Source organism: Lutjanus erythropterus, chromosome 24 (assembly GCF_056507025.1).
Source record: "Lutjanus erythropterus isolate fLutEry1 chromosome 24, fLutEry1.hap2, whole genome shotgun sequence".
NCBI classification, from domain to species: domain Eukaryota; kingdom Metazoa; phylum Chordata; class Actinopteri; order Lutjaniformes; family Lutjanidae; genus Lutjanus; species Lutjanus erythropterus.
This window is the reverse complement of record NC_139340.1, coordinates 16,785,847-16,804,082: the sequence shown is the minus strand read 5'-3', so window position 1 is coordinate 16,804,082 and position 18,236 is coordinate 16,785,847. Positions and strand designations below refer to the sequence as shown.

The window sequence follows — 18,236 nt, the reverse complement described above, 5'->3', positions numbered from 1 at the left end:
CACCACTGTAGATAATAAGGTAGAAAAAAAAGGAAGGGGGGGAAAAAGAATTAGAAATTATCATATGGACTGGAAATTCTCCTTAAATGGACATTTTAAGACATCACAGTCCAGATATTGGAGGGATTTTGCTTGGAAAGTGAGCATGAGGTTTTTAAAATGCAAATTAAACACCTGTTTTTTTGGAAAGAGTTGAGAAAACCTTAATGAACATCTGAAATCAAAAGAAACAATTGTCTGGAATGATGAACTTTTAATTACTGCAGTAGAGTGATAAAAAGTTTGAGACCTGGTTACGTGAATTGGTGGATATTCTGCATGTTGACTGAGATTTGATCTGTCTGGGAATTTATTTTTAATGTTCAGAATATAGAACGTGGAACTACAGCACACCTTGTTCCTGTACGATTTTCTCTTTCCATTGTATAACACACCTTTGCCCCCTTATAATAATAATAATTACTTTATTTATGAATTGATTTTTTAGGTATTGTCCTTGTGTTGCACTTGTTTTAAACATATCTTCTGTTTTGTTTTATTTAAAATGACTTTTAATAAAATATTGGGGAAAAAAAAAAAGAACCATGGCTTCTTAAAGGTTCTGTGTAACCACACGTGTTTTCAATTAGACTGTTGTGTCTGATCAGACCTCTGCTCAGGTTAAAGATGAACCAGTAATTACATGATGTCATCAAAACTGTACTAATGGACCAGCCATTAATACTAACTAGCAGGGTAAACACAGGTGTTACTGATGACACTAATTAAAGCTGCAGTGCATTCAGGTCAAACCATAATAATTCATGACGTCACCCACAGGTTTTCTGAGGAGCTGTTGGTGCCTGATTCAGCTAAAAATGCACAAAGAGAGATGGAGAGCGTGGGTGGAGCTGAAGCAGCTGAATGAAGCGGTTACCTAGCAGCTAGCCATCTGTGATGTCACCTACCTGCCTGTCATTTAAAGTGAGCATGCCCTTAATTATTAACTTCAAGCCTTAATATAGTTTATATTAGCTGTAGAGACCAAACTTTTTTTTTTTACATGCTTTAAACATGCTTATTTCTGCTGTAAAGTTGAGTATTTTTAATATGCTGATCTGTGGGGATTGACTTGCTTTTGGAGGCGCCGTCGTGTGGCCATGTGAGGAACTGCAGTTTGTGGCACTTTTGCATTTAAGCCACAGATGTTGAAAAAAAAACCCTGAAAAGTTGCTAAAAGTGAAGCTAGTAACACAATTTTACCAATAAATAATTCTTTGCAAATTTGCTCAAAGGTTCATGCACCAATAATTCTCCACACCACAAAAACTGTGATAAAATGGTTACAGAAATAATGTTTCATAATAGGTAAATATTGAATTTTCATGGTTTATTGCTTGTTTATGTCATCCTATTTTTTTTGTTTTTATCAAATGCTGTATTTTATAATTATAGCATAACACTAAAACCGTATAGGCCTGATTCCACGCAGGTCAAACAGAGTCAAGGTGCTGCTGTTGTGCATATTGGCTCACTGGAAAGCCTCTGCTGCACTAAATGGAATGTGGCCTTAATAACTATTTCATATTGACAAGGTTGTCGTGAAAAAGGTGAATTAAAGGTCTGTTTAACTCAAATATGCATAATAAGCCCAAACAGAAATCATTTTTTATTGCATTATTGGATTATTATCAGTGATGCATTCAGAGTCCGAATCAGAATCAGAAATACTTTATTTTTTATCTCCACGGTGAGAATGTTCATGTGACTTTCAAGAACAGAAAAATATATTGCATAGTGCAATTAGAGATAAAAAAAATATAAATATGTGTAAAATATACGTCTAACAAAAATACATAGAGGAAAAAATTGTAATAAAAATTATAAAATAAAATAAATACAGTAAAGGTGTGTGCCTTATTACAGTGTAAGCAGCCTTTTAGGCATCATTATAATAATTTGCTGTTCAAGTAAATGTAGTAAAGTACAGTATTTCCCCTACATAAAACATAAAACGGAAATACTCAAATTAATTAAATATCCTACTAAATGTACTTAATTACTTTTACAGCTGTTGATATATGAAGTTTTATTAAAAACATATGACGGGTAATGAACAGCTTTATATTTTGCGTGTGTTTGGGGCGTGCTGGTTATTTGACGCCACGGTGGGCGGGGCTACGCTGAATATTCATGAGCGCGAGGGAGGGAGAGCCAGCGCACGCGAGGAGAGAGGCAGAGCCGCGCACGCACAGCTGGATGATAGGAGCGTCTCTGCCACAGCTGGAGGAGAAAGGATGTGAATTATCGACATTTTTTGTTTGTCTGTTTGTTTGTTTGTTTGTTTTTGTTGAAGTTTGTCAGAAACAGGAAGCGGCAGGAAGCTGGACTCCGGGTGAAAATAACGGCTGGACGCTGACAGAAAACTGCCTCGTTTTCATGAGTTGATGTGAAGGTGTCACGTCCAGTCCAGAGAGCTACTGACCGTCCGTCCAGTGAGCTGACACAGACACACACAGACAACATGATGGAGTCTATCTTAGACAGTCTAACGGCGGAGAAACTCTACCCGTCCGGAGGCACCAACCTGTTGGACCTGGAGGAGCTCAGCGACGGAGATTTCCTCACTAACGTGGTGAGTTCACGTGCACGTTGACCTTAATTGGCGTGACTTTAATTGGCCTTTCGCCCGTGTGGGTCCAGTTTCTTAGAGCACCTTAAAATCAAACGCACCTCTGCTGCCTGTTCCGCCCGGAGCCGGACCTCAGGAGGGCGGTGCAGCTCAGATCCTGACTGACATCCGGGGCTCGTGCGTAAGTTAGTGTGTGTTTAAGAGTGTAAACCTGAACGTGAGACCGGGAACAGCTACACAAGCTGCCAAGTTACTCTTTAACTTGTGTGTGTGTGTGTGTGTGTGTGTTCAGTGGACAGGTGTTTCAGTCCTCAGCAGCACACCTGACTATTAATGTGCACTGTGTGTGTGTGTGTGTGTGTGTGTGTGTGTGTGTGTGTGTGTGTGTGTTCAACAGACTCTGGCTTGTGCACAGCTGTTGTGTGTGTGTGTATTAATTAACAGTTGTGTTCAGTGACATTGATCTTTATTAGTTTTCAATTAACTCTTACAGTGTTTGTCATAATTACAACCACAATTATAATTGAGACATTTTTCTTAATTATTTCCCAAATAATGAAAGCTTTGATTATTATGACACAAGTCTTACTTCAGTCAATTAATTGATTAGTTGTCTGCAGAGCTTGACTGGTATTTAATATTTGGGCCTGATGCCAGCAGAGATATCAGAAACATTCTGGTATCAATGTATGAATAGTCGATATTCTTTATTCATATATATGATTCAAAAGGCCACTAAATAATAATTGCAAATAACTAGACAACAAATAGAATAATTAATTAACTAAAAGGGACAAATATACACAAAATGCTGCCAGAAACACCTAAAAAAATAAAACAAATGAATAAAAACAATCTGTGTTATGCTTTGTAAGAAAAAATCAGTCAATATATACATCGATACATATTTATAGATAAAGCTGTGCTATCAGGCTAATAATACCAGCTGTTTTTTGCCCAACAACAAAAAAAATCTTTAAACTGCTTTGATAATTCATCATTTCAGTATTTTTTAAAGCAACAATAAAATCAAATCATTAATTCTGTATCTTAATTGACTTTAGTGTAACCCAGTTGTGAAATTACACGTCTAACTTTTAATTAAAGTGGTAATTTTAATAAGATTTCAGTCCTGGTTAATTTGGAAACACCTGTGATGACATGTGTTGTATGATTTTTTTCTGCTCTGTGCGCAGGTTGTACATTGGTATCAAAATTGTATTGAATATTTTTTACACTGTGATTGCATCTAAGTTTGAAACTCTGGTATTGTGACAACTTACTGGTGGTAACGGCAAACGCAGTTAATTACTACAGGTCCCAGAATCCCTCGGAGCAGCAAAACAAGCTATTGTCCTTTTCCATTGTTCTGCACATGGCCTGAGTCTGTTAAAGTTGAAAGAGTTGGTCGCTGTGCTGAAAAGTCGGAGGTTTGCAGCCTGTCGCCCGCAGCTCTTCCTCTGACAGCTCGCTGTAGCTTCCCCTGACTGTTGCAGTACTCCCTCGCTGTGTTGACACCTTTTTTTTATATATGCTTATGTGCTTTTAATGTGAAGATGCAGCTGTTGTCTGATGGCGATTTAGCTTATGATAACAGATCTGATGTGCACAACGTTTTTTCTTTAATGAAATTAGTTTTCCCTTTTTCCGCTATCACAGTTTTGTCCCAGGAACTTAACTAACTATATAGTTATAAACTTTATCCTGGACGGTTATGAACTGTCACATAGCAATCTTGCGTGCCATATATGCTGTTGATACCTTGATTAAATCTTAATCAACCAGCTCAGCGCTGCCGCAAAATAATCACCCACTTTTTTTTTTTCTCCCTGAGCACATGACTCAGCGTTGTGGTACAAACTCTCCCGAGGCGATGCATTAGCGATTCAGCAGGGTATGTCACAAACACACTCCAGACTGATGCATGAGAAATCAGAGGACAATTAAGTCTCTCCTGTCTGCATCATCCTGCCAGTCCCCCTTTAAAAAAAACAAAAAAAAACACCTGTCATCACCAGTCCCCTCTGTCCATGTCCTCATCCAAAAACAACAGGTTACCGGGGGCAACAGCTGCCGTCGCACCTGATGCCGTGCATCTTTAATTTCAGTAGAGGAAGACGTGTGGCTGTGATGAACAACAGGATGTGGTAGCACAGACTCATGCTTGTTTATCAATGCAATAATCGCTGCAAAAAGGGACAGAGTCACATTATTCCAGGCTGCTGTCTTCAGGCCGCTTTTCTGAGAGAATTGGTACCAGCCCCCTAACATCTGACGCTGGGTTCCTCCTCATTCCACTCCGTCTCCAAGCGCACTGTTGGTGTTCTGTGCACCTCCAGCAGCAAAATGCCAAAAGTACACCGCTGTGGGCTCTTTGCATGCTTGACCGGGCTTTGAACCAGGGAGGACAGGCTGAGGACCATTTCACTGCTGCACACTAAGAGTTTAAAGATCCCGATATCAGAGTCTCTTTTTCCACTCTCTGTGTCATTCCCTCTTTTATTCTTTTTTTTTAAGTGGCGCAGGTTTTTCTAAGCAGACCTCTATTCTAGTCAGTGAGTCAGCCGAGCAGTCTGCTTGTGGTTTATACCCCCCCGCCTCTGTTCTAAATAAAGTAGTCCACTCTGCTGTGAAGCCACTAGGCTGGGCTGTACCACTGAGGAGGACATGGGAGGCGACGGATGATTAGCTGTCTGCTGCAGGATGGCACACTTATACATCCTTTAGTGCAGTGAATGGACCTGATTTGATCTCTAATCTGCAGCTGCATTATTTGCACAGGTGCTGCTGCTGATGAGTCACGGCACCAGAGACGTCCTTCTGTTAACTCATGATGGGAGTCTGAGAACTCTGTGGTAATATGTGAATTACTCTTTTTCTCCATTCCCAATCTTGTGCTCATCACAAGCAGCATGAGAGTGTTTACTTGACTCTCAGTGATTCGTGATCTACTTTACTTTTTGACTGCGGACGATGCATTAAAATTAGATTATTATCTGTCTTTATGGCTAGCAGCATAATCATATATGAAAAGCTAGTGTAGCTGCCAAAATAAGCCCAATCTAGAGATAAAGTTTCTTTTCTGTTCTGCTACTCTGAACTCAAGTGTTTAAACCTGCATTGACTGATTTCTTTGGCAATAGCAGGACAGGATATCCTGGCAAACTGCAACGAAACCTTGTGACGTAACGTAGTTGGTAAATGAAACTTAAACAAATCCTGTTGGAAGAACAGCAAACACATCTTTCTCATGAAAAAATGTTTTAAGTGAATTTTTTCTTCTTTTAGAGAAAATATACTTCTATATATTACTTGGGCCATGTTTACTTCTCTTTTATCGCTGTTTTGGTCTCTGCCGATTTACCTCAGCAGCTACTAGATGCTCCAAAGTTAGCTAGCCGCTAAATTTAGTTGTCTGCCTGCAGTTTAGTGCAGGACAACTACAGTATTCATTGAAAACTACCTGCTTTTGTGGGGTATAAAACTGAAACGAGGAGCATAAAGATGCTATAAAAAACTATAAAAGCTGCACAATTGTTGCCAACTCGTCCTGACAAATGAATCTTTCACACTACATCATTGTTAATATAGAAATATTGATTATTTCAGCTTCAAAGTTGGGAGAAGAGAAGAATATAGAAAATGTCAGTGTGCATTTGTGGCTAAAATGTGCCATTTAGACCAAATTTTAATGGAAAAAAACCACCTCCAGTGTGTCTCTGATGATGACTTTGTCCCACATATAGTCGGAGATCATCTTTGTTCATTGTTTTTCATCACTGTTGCGTCAGTCTGAGACTTTTTGCTCAAGTTAAGACTGATTTCCTCCTCCGAGATGATTGATAAACACAGGCCCAGAAGTGGAGTTTGCTGAGTGTGAAGCCGTGCCAGACGAATGCGGGGGTAAATGCCATGGTAACTATGGTAACTGCATCCGTACTACATTGACATTTCAATAACTGAGAGAGTTAATCATAATCAGTTGATCGTTTCAGTCATTTGTAACATAAAAAAAAAAAGTTATTTGAGTATTTCCTGCTTTTCTCTGTTTTATATCATCATGAATATGTTTGGACTGACAAAACGTGCAATTTTAAGATTGTGAAAGTGATTAATCAAAAAGATTAAGCAATAATGAAAATAATCGTAGTTATTCTCTGCCAGGTATAAACCTGGGGGAGATGTTGTGATGTCTGTGTGTGCATGTGTACGTGACCAGCAGGGCTGCAGCTTGTCTGCAGCTAATCTCTCAGACTACTGGACCCAAAGATTTTTTGTGCACATTTATGACTGTATGCTCGTGGAACTCTTGTGGTTGCGGTGATTCTCTGTGTTCAGTGAACCTTGAAAAACTGATTATTTTAACTGCTCTGTTTTATATCAGCTGCTGACTCCTCACTCCTCTTCACCTGCCACTAGGCGCCGCAAGTCATCAACAACTGCTTGGCTAAAAGCGAGTCTTACCTAGTCTGCTGCAGGCCACATTTGTTGTTGCTCAAAAACTGGCATCTATGAAAAAGTTTGTTTCATCTCAAAGTGGAGCATCCACAGATTAATTCAAGCATGACACAAGATGAATAAATCCTCCTTTTTTTCGCTTTGGTACCCTCTCTGCACGGTCTATTTGCAAAAAATGAAAGATGCAAATGTTCTAAATCAATAACGGATTTAAATTGAGAAGTTTTGACTTATTGTCCCATTTTTTGTTTCCTTACTAAGTTGAAAAAATGACATTCTGTGCATCTTAAAGAAGACTAAATCACACATGCTTGGTTGCATCTGGCAGTTGTTGTGGCATTGCAGTAGGTGCTTCACCATCTGCTGCTTGGCAGAGAGCTGCACTCTACTGAGTTCTAGTTTGCAGAAAGAAAAAACACAAAGTGAGGTGAGACCAGGACAGTGTGGTCGGTGCAAGCTGGTCTCTGTGTGTTCTATTTGATTCTTTTCTACTGTGTTCTAGTCTAAAATCTAGAAAAAGAGCTGTAGATATTTGGAGCACACAGCCTTTAACTGGTGAACACACACACACACACACACACACACACACACACACACACACACACACACACACACTTTCTGTCCTCTATTCATGCTACAACTTTCTCTACATTTATTCTGTTCCCTCTTTTCTCTTCCTTCTTATACATTCTCTGCCCATATTCTGTTCTATTTTATTCTCTTCTACTCTTTTCTATTCTACTCTCCGTTCAGACCCTGCACTCCAGCTTTAAAAAGACACACCCATCTCATCTGCATGCTCGCTGCCGATTGGCCGCCGAGCTGCCAGATGGAATGTGAGCAGGCATGCAGCAGTGTGTGTGTGTGTGTGTGTGTGTGTGTGTGTGTGTGTGTGTGAGTTTGACTGAATGTGAAGGAAAAATACTCCTCTACTATTTTACAGAGAACTATAGCTGACACACACACGCAGAGACACACACACACACACACACACACACACAGACGGTAACCTCAGCTGCCTCCCCTCGCTCTCAGAGGTTGTTCGAGTGAAGCCAAACAGAGCCAGCCCGCTGCAGCCGCACGCCACCACACCAAGCCAAATACAGTAGAGAACATTGCCATTTTCTTATCTGTGGCAGCCAGGGTTATAGCATAATGACATGATGTTTGCAGGTCTCTCACTGCTGCAATTTCAATCTACACGGGAAAAAAACATCTCCATCTTAGCCAGGCGTGGAGTCTTTTATAATGTCTTATTTAACACCAGTTAAAAGTGGAGCGAGATTATTTCACCTTTATGAAGACTTTTTTTTTAATTAAAAGATTTCACTTGCACATTTTATCCCATTTTATTGTAAAATCTAAATGCTTTCTCGATAAACATGCCTCTAAATTTATGAAAAATGCACATTTATATACAGAAATTTCTCTTCATTTTATCTGAAGGATATTTGGTTAATGATCATCTGAGCCAAAAAAAAAAGCAGCAAACTGTTTTGCAAGAGAAGCTGGCATTTCTGCTTAAAAAATGTGTTAAATTGATCATTTAAAAATATATTTGCAGATTAATTTTAGTCAGACTTGACTATTTGTTGCAGCTCTAATCCATACTGTTATATTTCAGATGATTTAATGTCTGATGTGGCTAAATTTTATTGTTTTAGGAGGCAATTGCTTTCAGGCTACTTAGTAGAGTACAGACCCGGCAACAGATGATGAAACACTGACTGCAATGAAAGTTTTCTTATCTAGATATATGCAAAAATGCAAAAGAAAGTCTCAGTTTTCTTTAAGATGCATAGAATAATGGGTGACCAGGTGGGTTTACAACAGTATAATAGATACAGAAATCAGTTTGTGAGCCACGACACGAGTCAAAATGTGGCCTGCAACAGGCTAGATGAGCAGTTGCTGATGACTTTTGGCCCCTAATGGCTAAAAGAAGTGAGGACTCAACCCAAACAAACTGATTTAAAGGGCGCAGGTGGGCCTTCCAGCTCAGGTGTCTGCACTAACTTCAGCACATGGCTGTGGCGTAAGACTAACGATTCCTCGGCCGGAAGTTGTTTGGGCGCCTCTGAAGTGTGGTTCTGAATCGTATGCATCAGTCTACATACCATGTTGCTTGCGTGCAGCTGCGTGCGCCAGGCCGTGACCCCCGCTCTGTGACGGCTTGGCATGAAAACACAAACTGCTGGTCCCGATTCCTGCAAAAGTTTGGACCCCGCTGTCCACGCTGAACACATGCATGTGCAGCGCAGTCTGAAACAACGGAGCCACTGCTTAAAACTGTGGCTGTGATGTGTGAAAATAATTTCACGCAGAGAGGAAGTCACTCCAACATGACTGAGCGTAAGATGTCTCCAGCTACCACTGGGACATCCACGATAGAGTAGCAGTAATTTATGACAATCACTGTTGGTCTGTGGCAGCATACACATATCTGCTGATAATAAAAGTGTTTGCTGCTTCCAGCATAATTTGGTTTGAATAGTAATTAAATCAGGAGAGATACAAGTTGACATTATCATGTTCTCAGTGCAATTCCCTTTGGCCTGTACGTGATGTTCTGAAGAGTTTACGACGGTTTCCACTGCTGTATTCTTGCCATAACGTCATAAAATGTTTGGCCTGTGCTTTCCTTTATCACTGTATCAGGGAAACTGAAGATCCTTAATAGTCGTTGAGCAGGTGATTCATTTGCTGTAAAATTGTTAAGATGCAGGAGGTGGCTCTTCTTACCAACAGACTACTGTCCTACTAAGTTAAAGCATACTTACCAAACCTCCTGCTTTTCCCAGGATGCTATCATTTTTCATTTCCCTCTTGCTATGTCCTTCCAAGATCACAATTCTCTTGTATTTCTCACTATTTCTTACAAATTTTCATGTGTTCTTTTCTCTTTTGTACAGCCTCATATGATTACGAAATGCAAGACAACAATACAGCTGCACCAAACCAGACGTCCAGGAAAGAATAATTCCTATTTCTTAAGTATTTTCTTCTAAAAAAAATACTGCTGCAGCGTACCTATTTTGTTATTTTCATTCTTTAACGGTCACCAAAATTGAGATCTCAAGGTTGGCAAGTATGGGTTAAATTATCCATACTTTTGACAAATTTACTTGATAGCAGCATCTTTCTTGTCTGCTGTGATTTCAATTCTTTTTTCTGTGATTGATGTTTCATAATGTGCTATTCTTATTGCCATAAAGATGGGGTATGCAGTTTTACCTTAAAGTGTTTAATTAATTCAAGTGTTCTGAGAGGAAACCTGACCTCTGCTCCTCCTCTTAGCTTTGTTTTTTTAGTCTTTAGGAAATCTTGCCTGTGACTTTGGCCAATCAATATTTGACAGCCAAAGAATAAAAGCCACCGATCCAAAGCGACAACCTGGAATTGAGACTCAGCGATCAACTATTCCCTCTCCTGAATCGTCTAACGCTTCGTTTTATAGACTTAATCAATCCTTAAGGGGGCTTCCTCACGGCTTAAGGGTTAAGAGACAAACCGTGAACTGCGACGTCAGTGTAATCCCCTAATTCTGATGATCCTCATGGGACCGGCGTTGGTGATTTTGGTCTTTTTCTGCCTATTCCACCTGAACCAGCGAGGCATCCAAATGAGAGGAGAGCAGCGAGATATGTTGAGACTCAACACTGTTAATTACAGACATAACAGAGTCGCTCTCTGCTTTTATAATTACTCCTTGCGTCTGTCTTTCCCAGCTCCTTCCCTGTGTGGTTTACATCTTCAGCCCCATCCCCCTCTAATGACACACCGCCGCCGAAATAAGCCATAAAAACTGTCAACTGCTTTTTAACACTGTTTGCCTCCCTAATGTGATTCTTTTCCCAGCAGACTGGCTGCAGGTAATGAAAGGTCCAGACCTCTGTGGCTCTGTTCACACCGACTGCAGCTGTTCCAGCACTGAACCAGTCTGCGCTCGTGAAGCTTCCTGTGCTAATAACAACAAAACCAGCTCCCACCGCCAAGCTGCTTTACAAGACCAACAATTAAATGATTCAAAAAACGACAAGAATTGCAAAATACTGTTGAATCTCTGCAGGTGCATTGAATTCAAATGAGGACAATCGTCCACTGAATGTCTCCGACCAATCCCGTGCAAGAGCAAAATAATATCACATTATCTGCAAACAAAATTAGGCTGAAAATCACAGTCTGCCTGCTAAATTAACTGTGCAGCTGCCCAAAACCCAAAGATAATCAATTTAATATGTAATAAATAAAGAAAAACAGGAAGTGATTGATCCTCGTACCTTCAGTTTACCCGTGACGTCTCTACCGTCTCAAAAATATAAATCAGTCCTTGATGATTTCTGTATGAATGCGTTGTAAAGCTCAATGCAGATTATCATCATGTTTTAAGTTTAGTTTTCAGTGTATTTCCATAGGCTCGTCTCTGAAAGTTCCCAGACTGCGTAAAGGCAGCAGTTTATATTTCAGACCTCATTATTGCGCTGTAGTGGTGCGACAGACAGACACACGGAGGTCTTTGACTACAGAGGAATGCTGGGAGCTTCTCCACATGTTTGATTTACAAAAATAGAGCCATGAGACATCACAAAGTGGGTATCTTCGGGTCAGGTGTGGGGAAAAACATCATTACGGCGCCAGCAGGTGATGGATAAAGACAGAAATTTGCCTCCAAGATGGCTGTGCGACTACGAGCTGCATCACAGGCTGCAGATGTGCTGGAAATGAGAAAGAGGATAACAATATCGCAATAAATATGGCAGAATAGAGTCTCCACTGTGCTGAAACTACTGAAACTACTGAAGACAAGTCCTGCAAATGTAGTTACTTATAAATTAAAGGACCACGACTGGAATTTAAGGGTTAAATTCTGTATATTAAACTGTCAGCGCTGCTAGAGCGCAACATAGACTGTTAATCTAATGCAGCTACTAGAGCTAATTTTAGCTCTTACAAAATTGTTTCAATTACTGACCTTCCTCTGCTTCTTTTCCCTCCCTGCACCAATTTTCACCCACATTTCTCCATATGGGAAACTTTTCACTGTTTATTTTTGAGTCGCCCAGTTTAAATGTGACCTATATTCCTAATGGAGCGCAGTTAAAGGGCCAGTGTCGGGGGTTATTTAAAGGGATAATGTTCCAACATTTAGCGTAGCCGGAGAACAAAGCCGCTCTGTCGGTATTATTGTTCCTTTATGTGGGTGTCTTTGTTTATGAATGAATGAGGAGTTCTCTTTGTGTGTGCAGAGTGTTTGCACACACCTTGTTGAGCTGTGGCTGTCAGATGGTTTATCCTGTTCTGAGCTCAGTTAAGCCTTGAGATTACGCTCAAATACAAATATTGATATGGTTCTGTGGGCGAGTATGAAATCTACCAATTGCGTTTTATTTCAAACAGTGAACCACCTCTAATTCCTGCACAGAATGAAAAAGCCACCGCGTTCTTCAGACTTAAGCGTCTGTCCTCTCGTTATAATTCTTACAGGTCCAGAGTACAGAGCACGGATGGGTATCAAGAGCCGGTACTAAACTGGTTCCTGATCGGTCAGTACCTAAATATTGATAAGCTCCTGGAGAAACTGTGCTGCTATCAGTATTTATCTAACATTGATTTGTGCTAACGTAACTGCCATTTAAAAAAACGTCCCCTAGTAATGACAAAACTGCCAACGTCCGGTGATTATTCCACTGCAAAAAAAAAAAAGATCTGTTGAATAATCACTGTCAGGGCTTTCCTGTTTTGACTGCTTCAAAATAAAAGCCACCCTGTTTTTAGCCAGTCGAACGCTTTGAGCAGAAACAGTAGGAAATGTTCGGTTTGCGTTAGCATCAACTGAACTGGAACATCCTGCCCAACGAAATACAGCGCGCTGACTCAGTGGCTTCTTTTAAACCTGATCTCTGATGTCATCTGATTCTAGTTTTAATTCTAATTTTAAATTTGCTTTTATGTGGTCCGTCTTTCATTTTATTCTTTTATAGCAGCGTTTTATTGTGTTTGTTAGGTTTTATGTGCCCTTGACTTCCTATTTGAAGCACTTTGTTGCTTTGTTTTGATAAGCCTTTTGTAAATAAAGACATTACTATCATCATTATTATTATCACCATTAATACACCTCTGATACAGAGAGGCTGTTATCAGTTAGATAAAATTAAAAACAGTGACACTGGATTACACAAATGCATCGTTTCCTGTCGCTTGCTTGTGCAAAGGCAATTTGTATTCAGTGCGGGAATGGCGGACCCCGCCACTAACAATGAAAACTTTATTCTATTTCAGTGGAAATACATTGAATAGCTATAGCTGAACTGTAGATAGCGTCAAAAACATGGTTTGATTTCACGAAAATATGATTTTTTTTGCTGCTGTTTTAAATTAACATTCTTTGTTGCAGCTCAACTCAGTTTCCAAACATCAGCAGTTCTTCAGACGTCATGTGCTTCTGTTATTTTACCCACCATATGTATGTCTACCTTCTGTATGAGTGTGTGTGCTTACTCAACATGTTTTTATTAGACAGCTGCATGTGTCCCACAGTTTCACCAGAGACACACATGACCTCCTCGACACAAATACAGTCCAACAGTATGCACACACACACACACACACACACACACACACACACACACACACACACACACACTCTGAGATAATGCATGCATGAATGTCAGAGGTGGGAAACAACTAACTACAAATACTTTGTTAAGGTACTTGTACTAGTTGAGTTTTTATTTTTCAACTCTTTACTTTTGCTCATTACATTTTAACACAAATATCTGTACTTTCGGCTCCTTACCTTTTCAAGACAGGCCTGTTATTCTAGTGCATTTTAAATGCCTTTGAGGGGAATTATTGATTATTTTTATTTTGCATCAGTACATCTTGACTTGGATGGAACAACAACGCATAGAGAAGACGATTTCTTGATGTATCCGTCAGCGCGTATCACGCACAACAGACTTAACAAGACAGAAAAGACGTAACGAGACATAAAAACAACGTAAAAGATGGGACACAGAGAAGAATTAAGTAAAAGCTACTACCAGATGTAAAAGGACATAGCAGATGTAGCAAGATGAAATATTGCATAAGCTGTGCGCATCAACCCTCATACCTTTTGTTTAGTTCTCTATTTGACCTGTTTGCTCTCTTTAATCTGCACTCTGCTGCAGGGATGGATGCTCCTACAAGCGCTGAAGCTTTGATGTGTGCATATAATTAAAAAAGTCTAACGAAGCCAAGCTAATAAAACCCAAATGCACCTTTTTCTTAATATATATACAGTAGCATGTCCGATCCTATTAGTTAATTGACAGCCTTTATTCAGGGAAAGAAAGAAAGTCCCTGAAAAATGTTTTTTCTGCCAGTCGTGCTCTCAGATTGCTGACTTTCACATATCACAATTGAACCATGCACTTAAGTGTTTAAACTATCTGACTTACTAAACCTCCGTAGAGCTGACGGAAACTGCACATTTTGGTTTGTTCGGAGTTCTTTGTTGGTTTGACTTTCATTCCTCCATCACTGATATTAAAAAACCTTGAAGTCAGCTCTGCATTTTATTGTCCCAGACGTGTCTTTTCTGTCGTTACTGGCCCGATTTAATCTTCCCTGACACTTGTGGCGGGTTTTGGAGGAGAGCTTAAGCTAATTTCCAGGAATAAAACATGTACATCGATTTTTGTATTTGTTGTTAATTAAATCAGGTTATTTCTGTCACTTGCGTCTGTCTGAGAAACCTCCAAGCAGAGCTGACTTGTGCAGCTGATTGGTTCCAACAAATCCATCTGTGTGTGTGTGTGCGTTTGTACTGCTTTGTGCATGTTTGCTCAAGACCGGGATGACTCATATTGTGTGTATGTGTGTTTGTGTGTGTGTGTAAACCAGTGAAATCAGAGCACCATGCTGTCCCAGGCTTCCAGAACATGGTCTCTCAGCTCTGTGACTCATTCATCCAGACTGACGGTGAATCTATCAGCGCTGTTTTCCCACTGACTGAGTCTTCAGGGCATCGCCGCAGTCTGCTGGGGTGTCTGCCGTCTGAAGGAGATCTGAAACAATGAGTCGAATATTCCACCAGCCGATCGACAGCTATTGTGAAAACATGCATGAGTCGAGCAAAAAATGTTAATATTTTATTCTCCCAGCCTCTCCAGCGTGAAGATTTGCTGCTTGTCTTTGTTTCATTTAACTTTAAACTGATTATTTTTTTTAATTTTGGACTGAGACAAAACAGGACATTCATGGGAAACTGTGCATTTTATGTAATTTTCAGATATTTAATGGACAAAACAAGTCATTTATTGAAGCTGCAGCTGCTGTGGGTATTTCCTCCCATGCTGTCTCCAGGTTTTTCCTCACCATTGTTGCCTAGTACTTGCTCATGATGGGAATTGTTAGGAAAATAATACAGTCTAGACCAGCTCCATGTGAAAAGTGCCCTGAGATAACTTCTGCTATGATTTTGCGCTATTTAAATAATATTTACTTGACTTTACTCATATCGCTCTGCACTCTGCAGCTGTTAGGTGCTGGAAAAGCTTGGAAATGCACCCGAAAATTTTAGAAAAGCGCTTGTATTTGACTTTGACAAAGCCTCGCCCACCAAATGATGCACCAAACTTGCATGCACATTCTGCTGTATTTGAAGGTTTTCCACCGTTGTGACCTACTAGGAAACCAACGTCTGTTTTACTCGGCTAGTCAAGTCTGATTCAAGACGTAAGAACAACAGAGCACAGAACCCAGAAGACCTTTAATTGTACAGAGGCGCTGTGATTGGCTAGTGACTCATTAGCTAACTCTGTGTGGTTGTTTAATTCAGACCAGGTCCAGTTTTTTTTTTTTTTAGCTAAATACAAAGAGGCAGGGGCAATTAAATATTTTAAGTGACATGCAGTCATCAAAATGTCTTATTTCAACCCAAACTATAATGAAAGTAGAGGAGCTTTTCTTTAAAGCTGCAGATTTGGACCAAATGGATAGAGAACAATACATTTTTTGTTGTTTTTGTTCTTTGTAATTTACTTCTTGGCTGTAAGCAATGGGCAAAATAATTTCCCTATTAGTCATCTAAAATGAATTAATGAAAGATGTAAAGATGTTTATTCCAGTCCCCTGTGTGTTTTTCCTTTTTTTTTTTTTTTTTAGTTGTTGGTCTTTTCTTTTTGTCTGTTTTTGATTCTTTTATATTGTTTGCTTGATTTTGATGGTTTTTCTCTGTTTTGTACTTGTCTTTCTTTATAGTCTGTGATTACACGCTTACAAAAAAAATTGAGAGTCATGCTGAAAAAGGCTTGTGTTGTAAGATAGAATGACAAATGATTTGTGAAGTTCTCTCGATAAAAAAACCCAGAAGAGCACAAACACTGTGCAGACCTCTGCCGAGGCCAAATTCCCAATCTTGCAGTGTTAATTAAAGTGAATAATAATTTGTGTATCGATTGTGTAAAATTTCATGGGTTCCTCCTTGACCCATGCTGCACCCATCCACCAAGTTTCCTAAAAACTGAGCCAGTAGTTTTTCTGTAATCCTGCGGACAATCGGACAAACAAACGGCACCAAAAACACGACCTCCTTGACTGCTGCAGCTTTAATCCAGAAAATAAATAACAAATTAATCAAATTAATCTCTATTCCCAGATCTGAACAGACGAGTCTTGCAGAAACTTTTTGCTATCTGTAGCATGTTAGCATGCTGTTTTAGCATTAATCCTCCAGCTAATGGGAATATATTTATAATCTCAAGTGCCCTGACAGTCAAAACCTACTGCAAACAACTGCATAGTGCCAACAAAGACTAACACATTGCTCCACGTTTCATGAAATCTCTTCGTGTTGCCTCATGTTTTCCTGCTGTATATTGTATCTCCAAAACGTCAACTTTTCACAAGCTAAGAAAACCAGCCCTCTGTCAGCTTTGTGAGAACATTATTTCAGATAATCCACTGGGTTTTTTTTTTATTGGTTTATTTATCTGAGGAAGTAGAAAAAGTTTCTTACCCAAAAAAGTAAACTTGAAACGTTTTCTTGGACTGATAACTGACTAACTTCTAAAGAAAACAGAATTTTCCATGGAAAAGCCTGATTTTTACTGGATAAAAAATAACTTTCTTTCTCCATGTTTGTGTTCATGTCTTTCAGCCTTTCTCAGGAGACCAGATGGACGACTTCAGCAGCGAATTATTCAACAGTTTCTTTGACGACCATCTATTAGAGCGGCCCCTGCTGGCAGACAGACCTTCACTCTTACACATGGACATAGACAGCAGCCCAGGTCAGCCCCTCTTTTATCAATAGAAACATTAAATGCACCAGGGGTTGGATCACAGTAGTTCCAATAACATTGCTGCAGAATTTCTCAGTTATTGCCAATGTCGCAATAACAAGCCTTTCCCGACTTCCCAACCACTGTCTTGAGAATGTTTTTAAGCACAAAAATACCATATTTTCCTCTCCACAGAGAGACATTTAGTTGACCCTCACATATGTTCAGTTAGCGTCCAGCAGTCAGCAGCCTTCTCAGCTAACGTCTGAGCAGAAAAGACCCCAATCCCATTATTTGGTTTGATTCGAGCGCCAAAAAACTCCGCAGGGAAGACCAACTGTATCGAGCTGTAACTTCCCCCAACCGCTGACATCAACCCTGGCTCGGTCCTCCCCGGAGAGGTCAGATTCCACCAGCTTCTGTCGCCAAAGTCTGCGAGGGGAACACACGAGACCGCTGCTCCTCGCTGAGCAGGTGCTGGCTCTGCGAGGAAAAGACACCGAGTTGTCGGTTCAGTTTAATACCAGGCACTCACCCGCGAACTGAAGTGCCAGAGCTGCATGATTGGGCTGCTCGGAGTCATTGTACTGTAGGTTCTTTCAGTCTGTCGAAGCTGTCAGAAGCATTGACTCGTCACGCTCATCACTCGAGACAAATCGGTGTCCCTGTCAGGCGTTGCCATGGCTGCTAAGACTTCAACAAAATGACAGGATGAAGGCAGGAAAAAAAACATTGTGACTCTTACATCCTAGGAGATAATAAATCAAAGATTTCAGCATGTATACAATAACTGTCTACACAATAAATCAGGAATAATAAGTCCCCTTCTGACATGCACCTCGATGCATAACAGTTAACATGTCAGCGTCATGTCTCCGTAAGCACCAGAGTCACTTTTC

At 40.1% G+C, this 18,236-nt stretch overlaps 1 protein-coding gene across 1 annotated transcript in view; it reads left to right on the top strand.

Annotated features, from left to right (window-relative positions):
• The first annotated feature begins 551 nt into the window (after positions 1-551).
• Positions 552-18,236, top strand: part of creb3l1 (cAMP responsive element binding protein 3-like 1) — a 36,460-nt gene continuing 18,775 nt past the window's right edge. Inside the window, exons 1-3 of the mRNA XM_084713893.1 lie at positions 552-963; positions 2,336-2,614; positions 17,214-17,346. Coding sequence (XP_084570019.1) covers positions 2,504-2,614; positions 17,214-17,346 — 244 coding nt within the window. The 5' untranslated portion in view covers positions 552-963; positions 2,336-2,503. The remainder of the gene's footprint in view (positions 964-2,335; positions 2,615-17,213; positions 17,347-18,236) is intronic.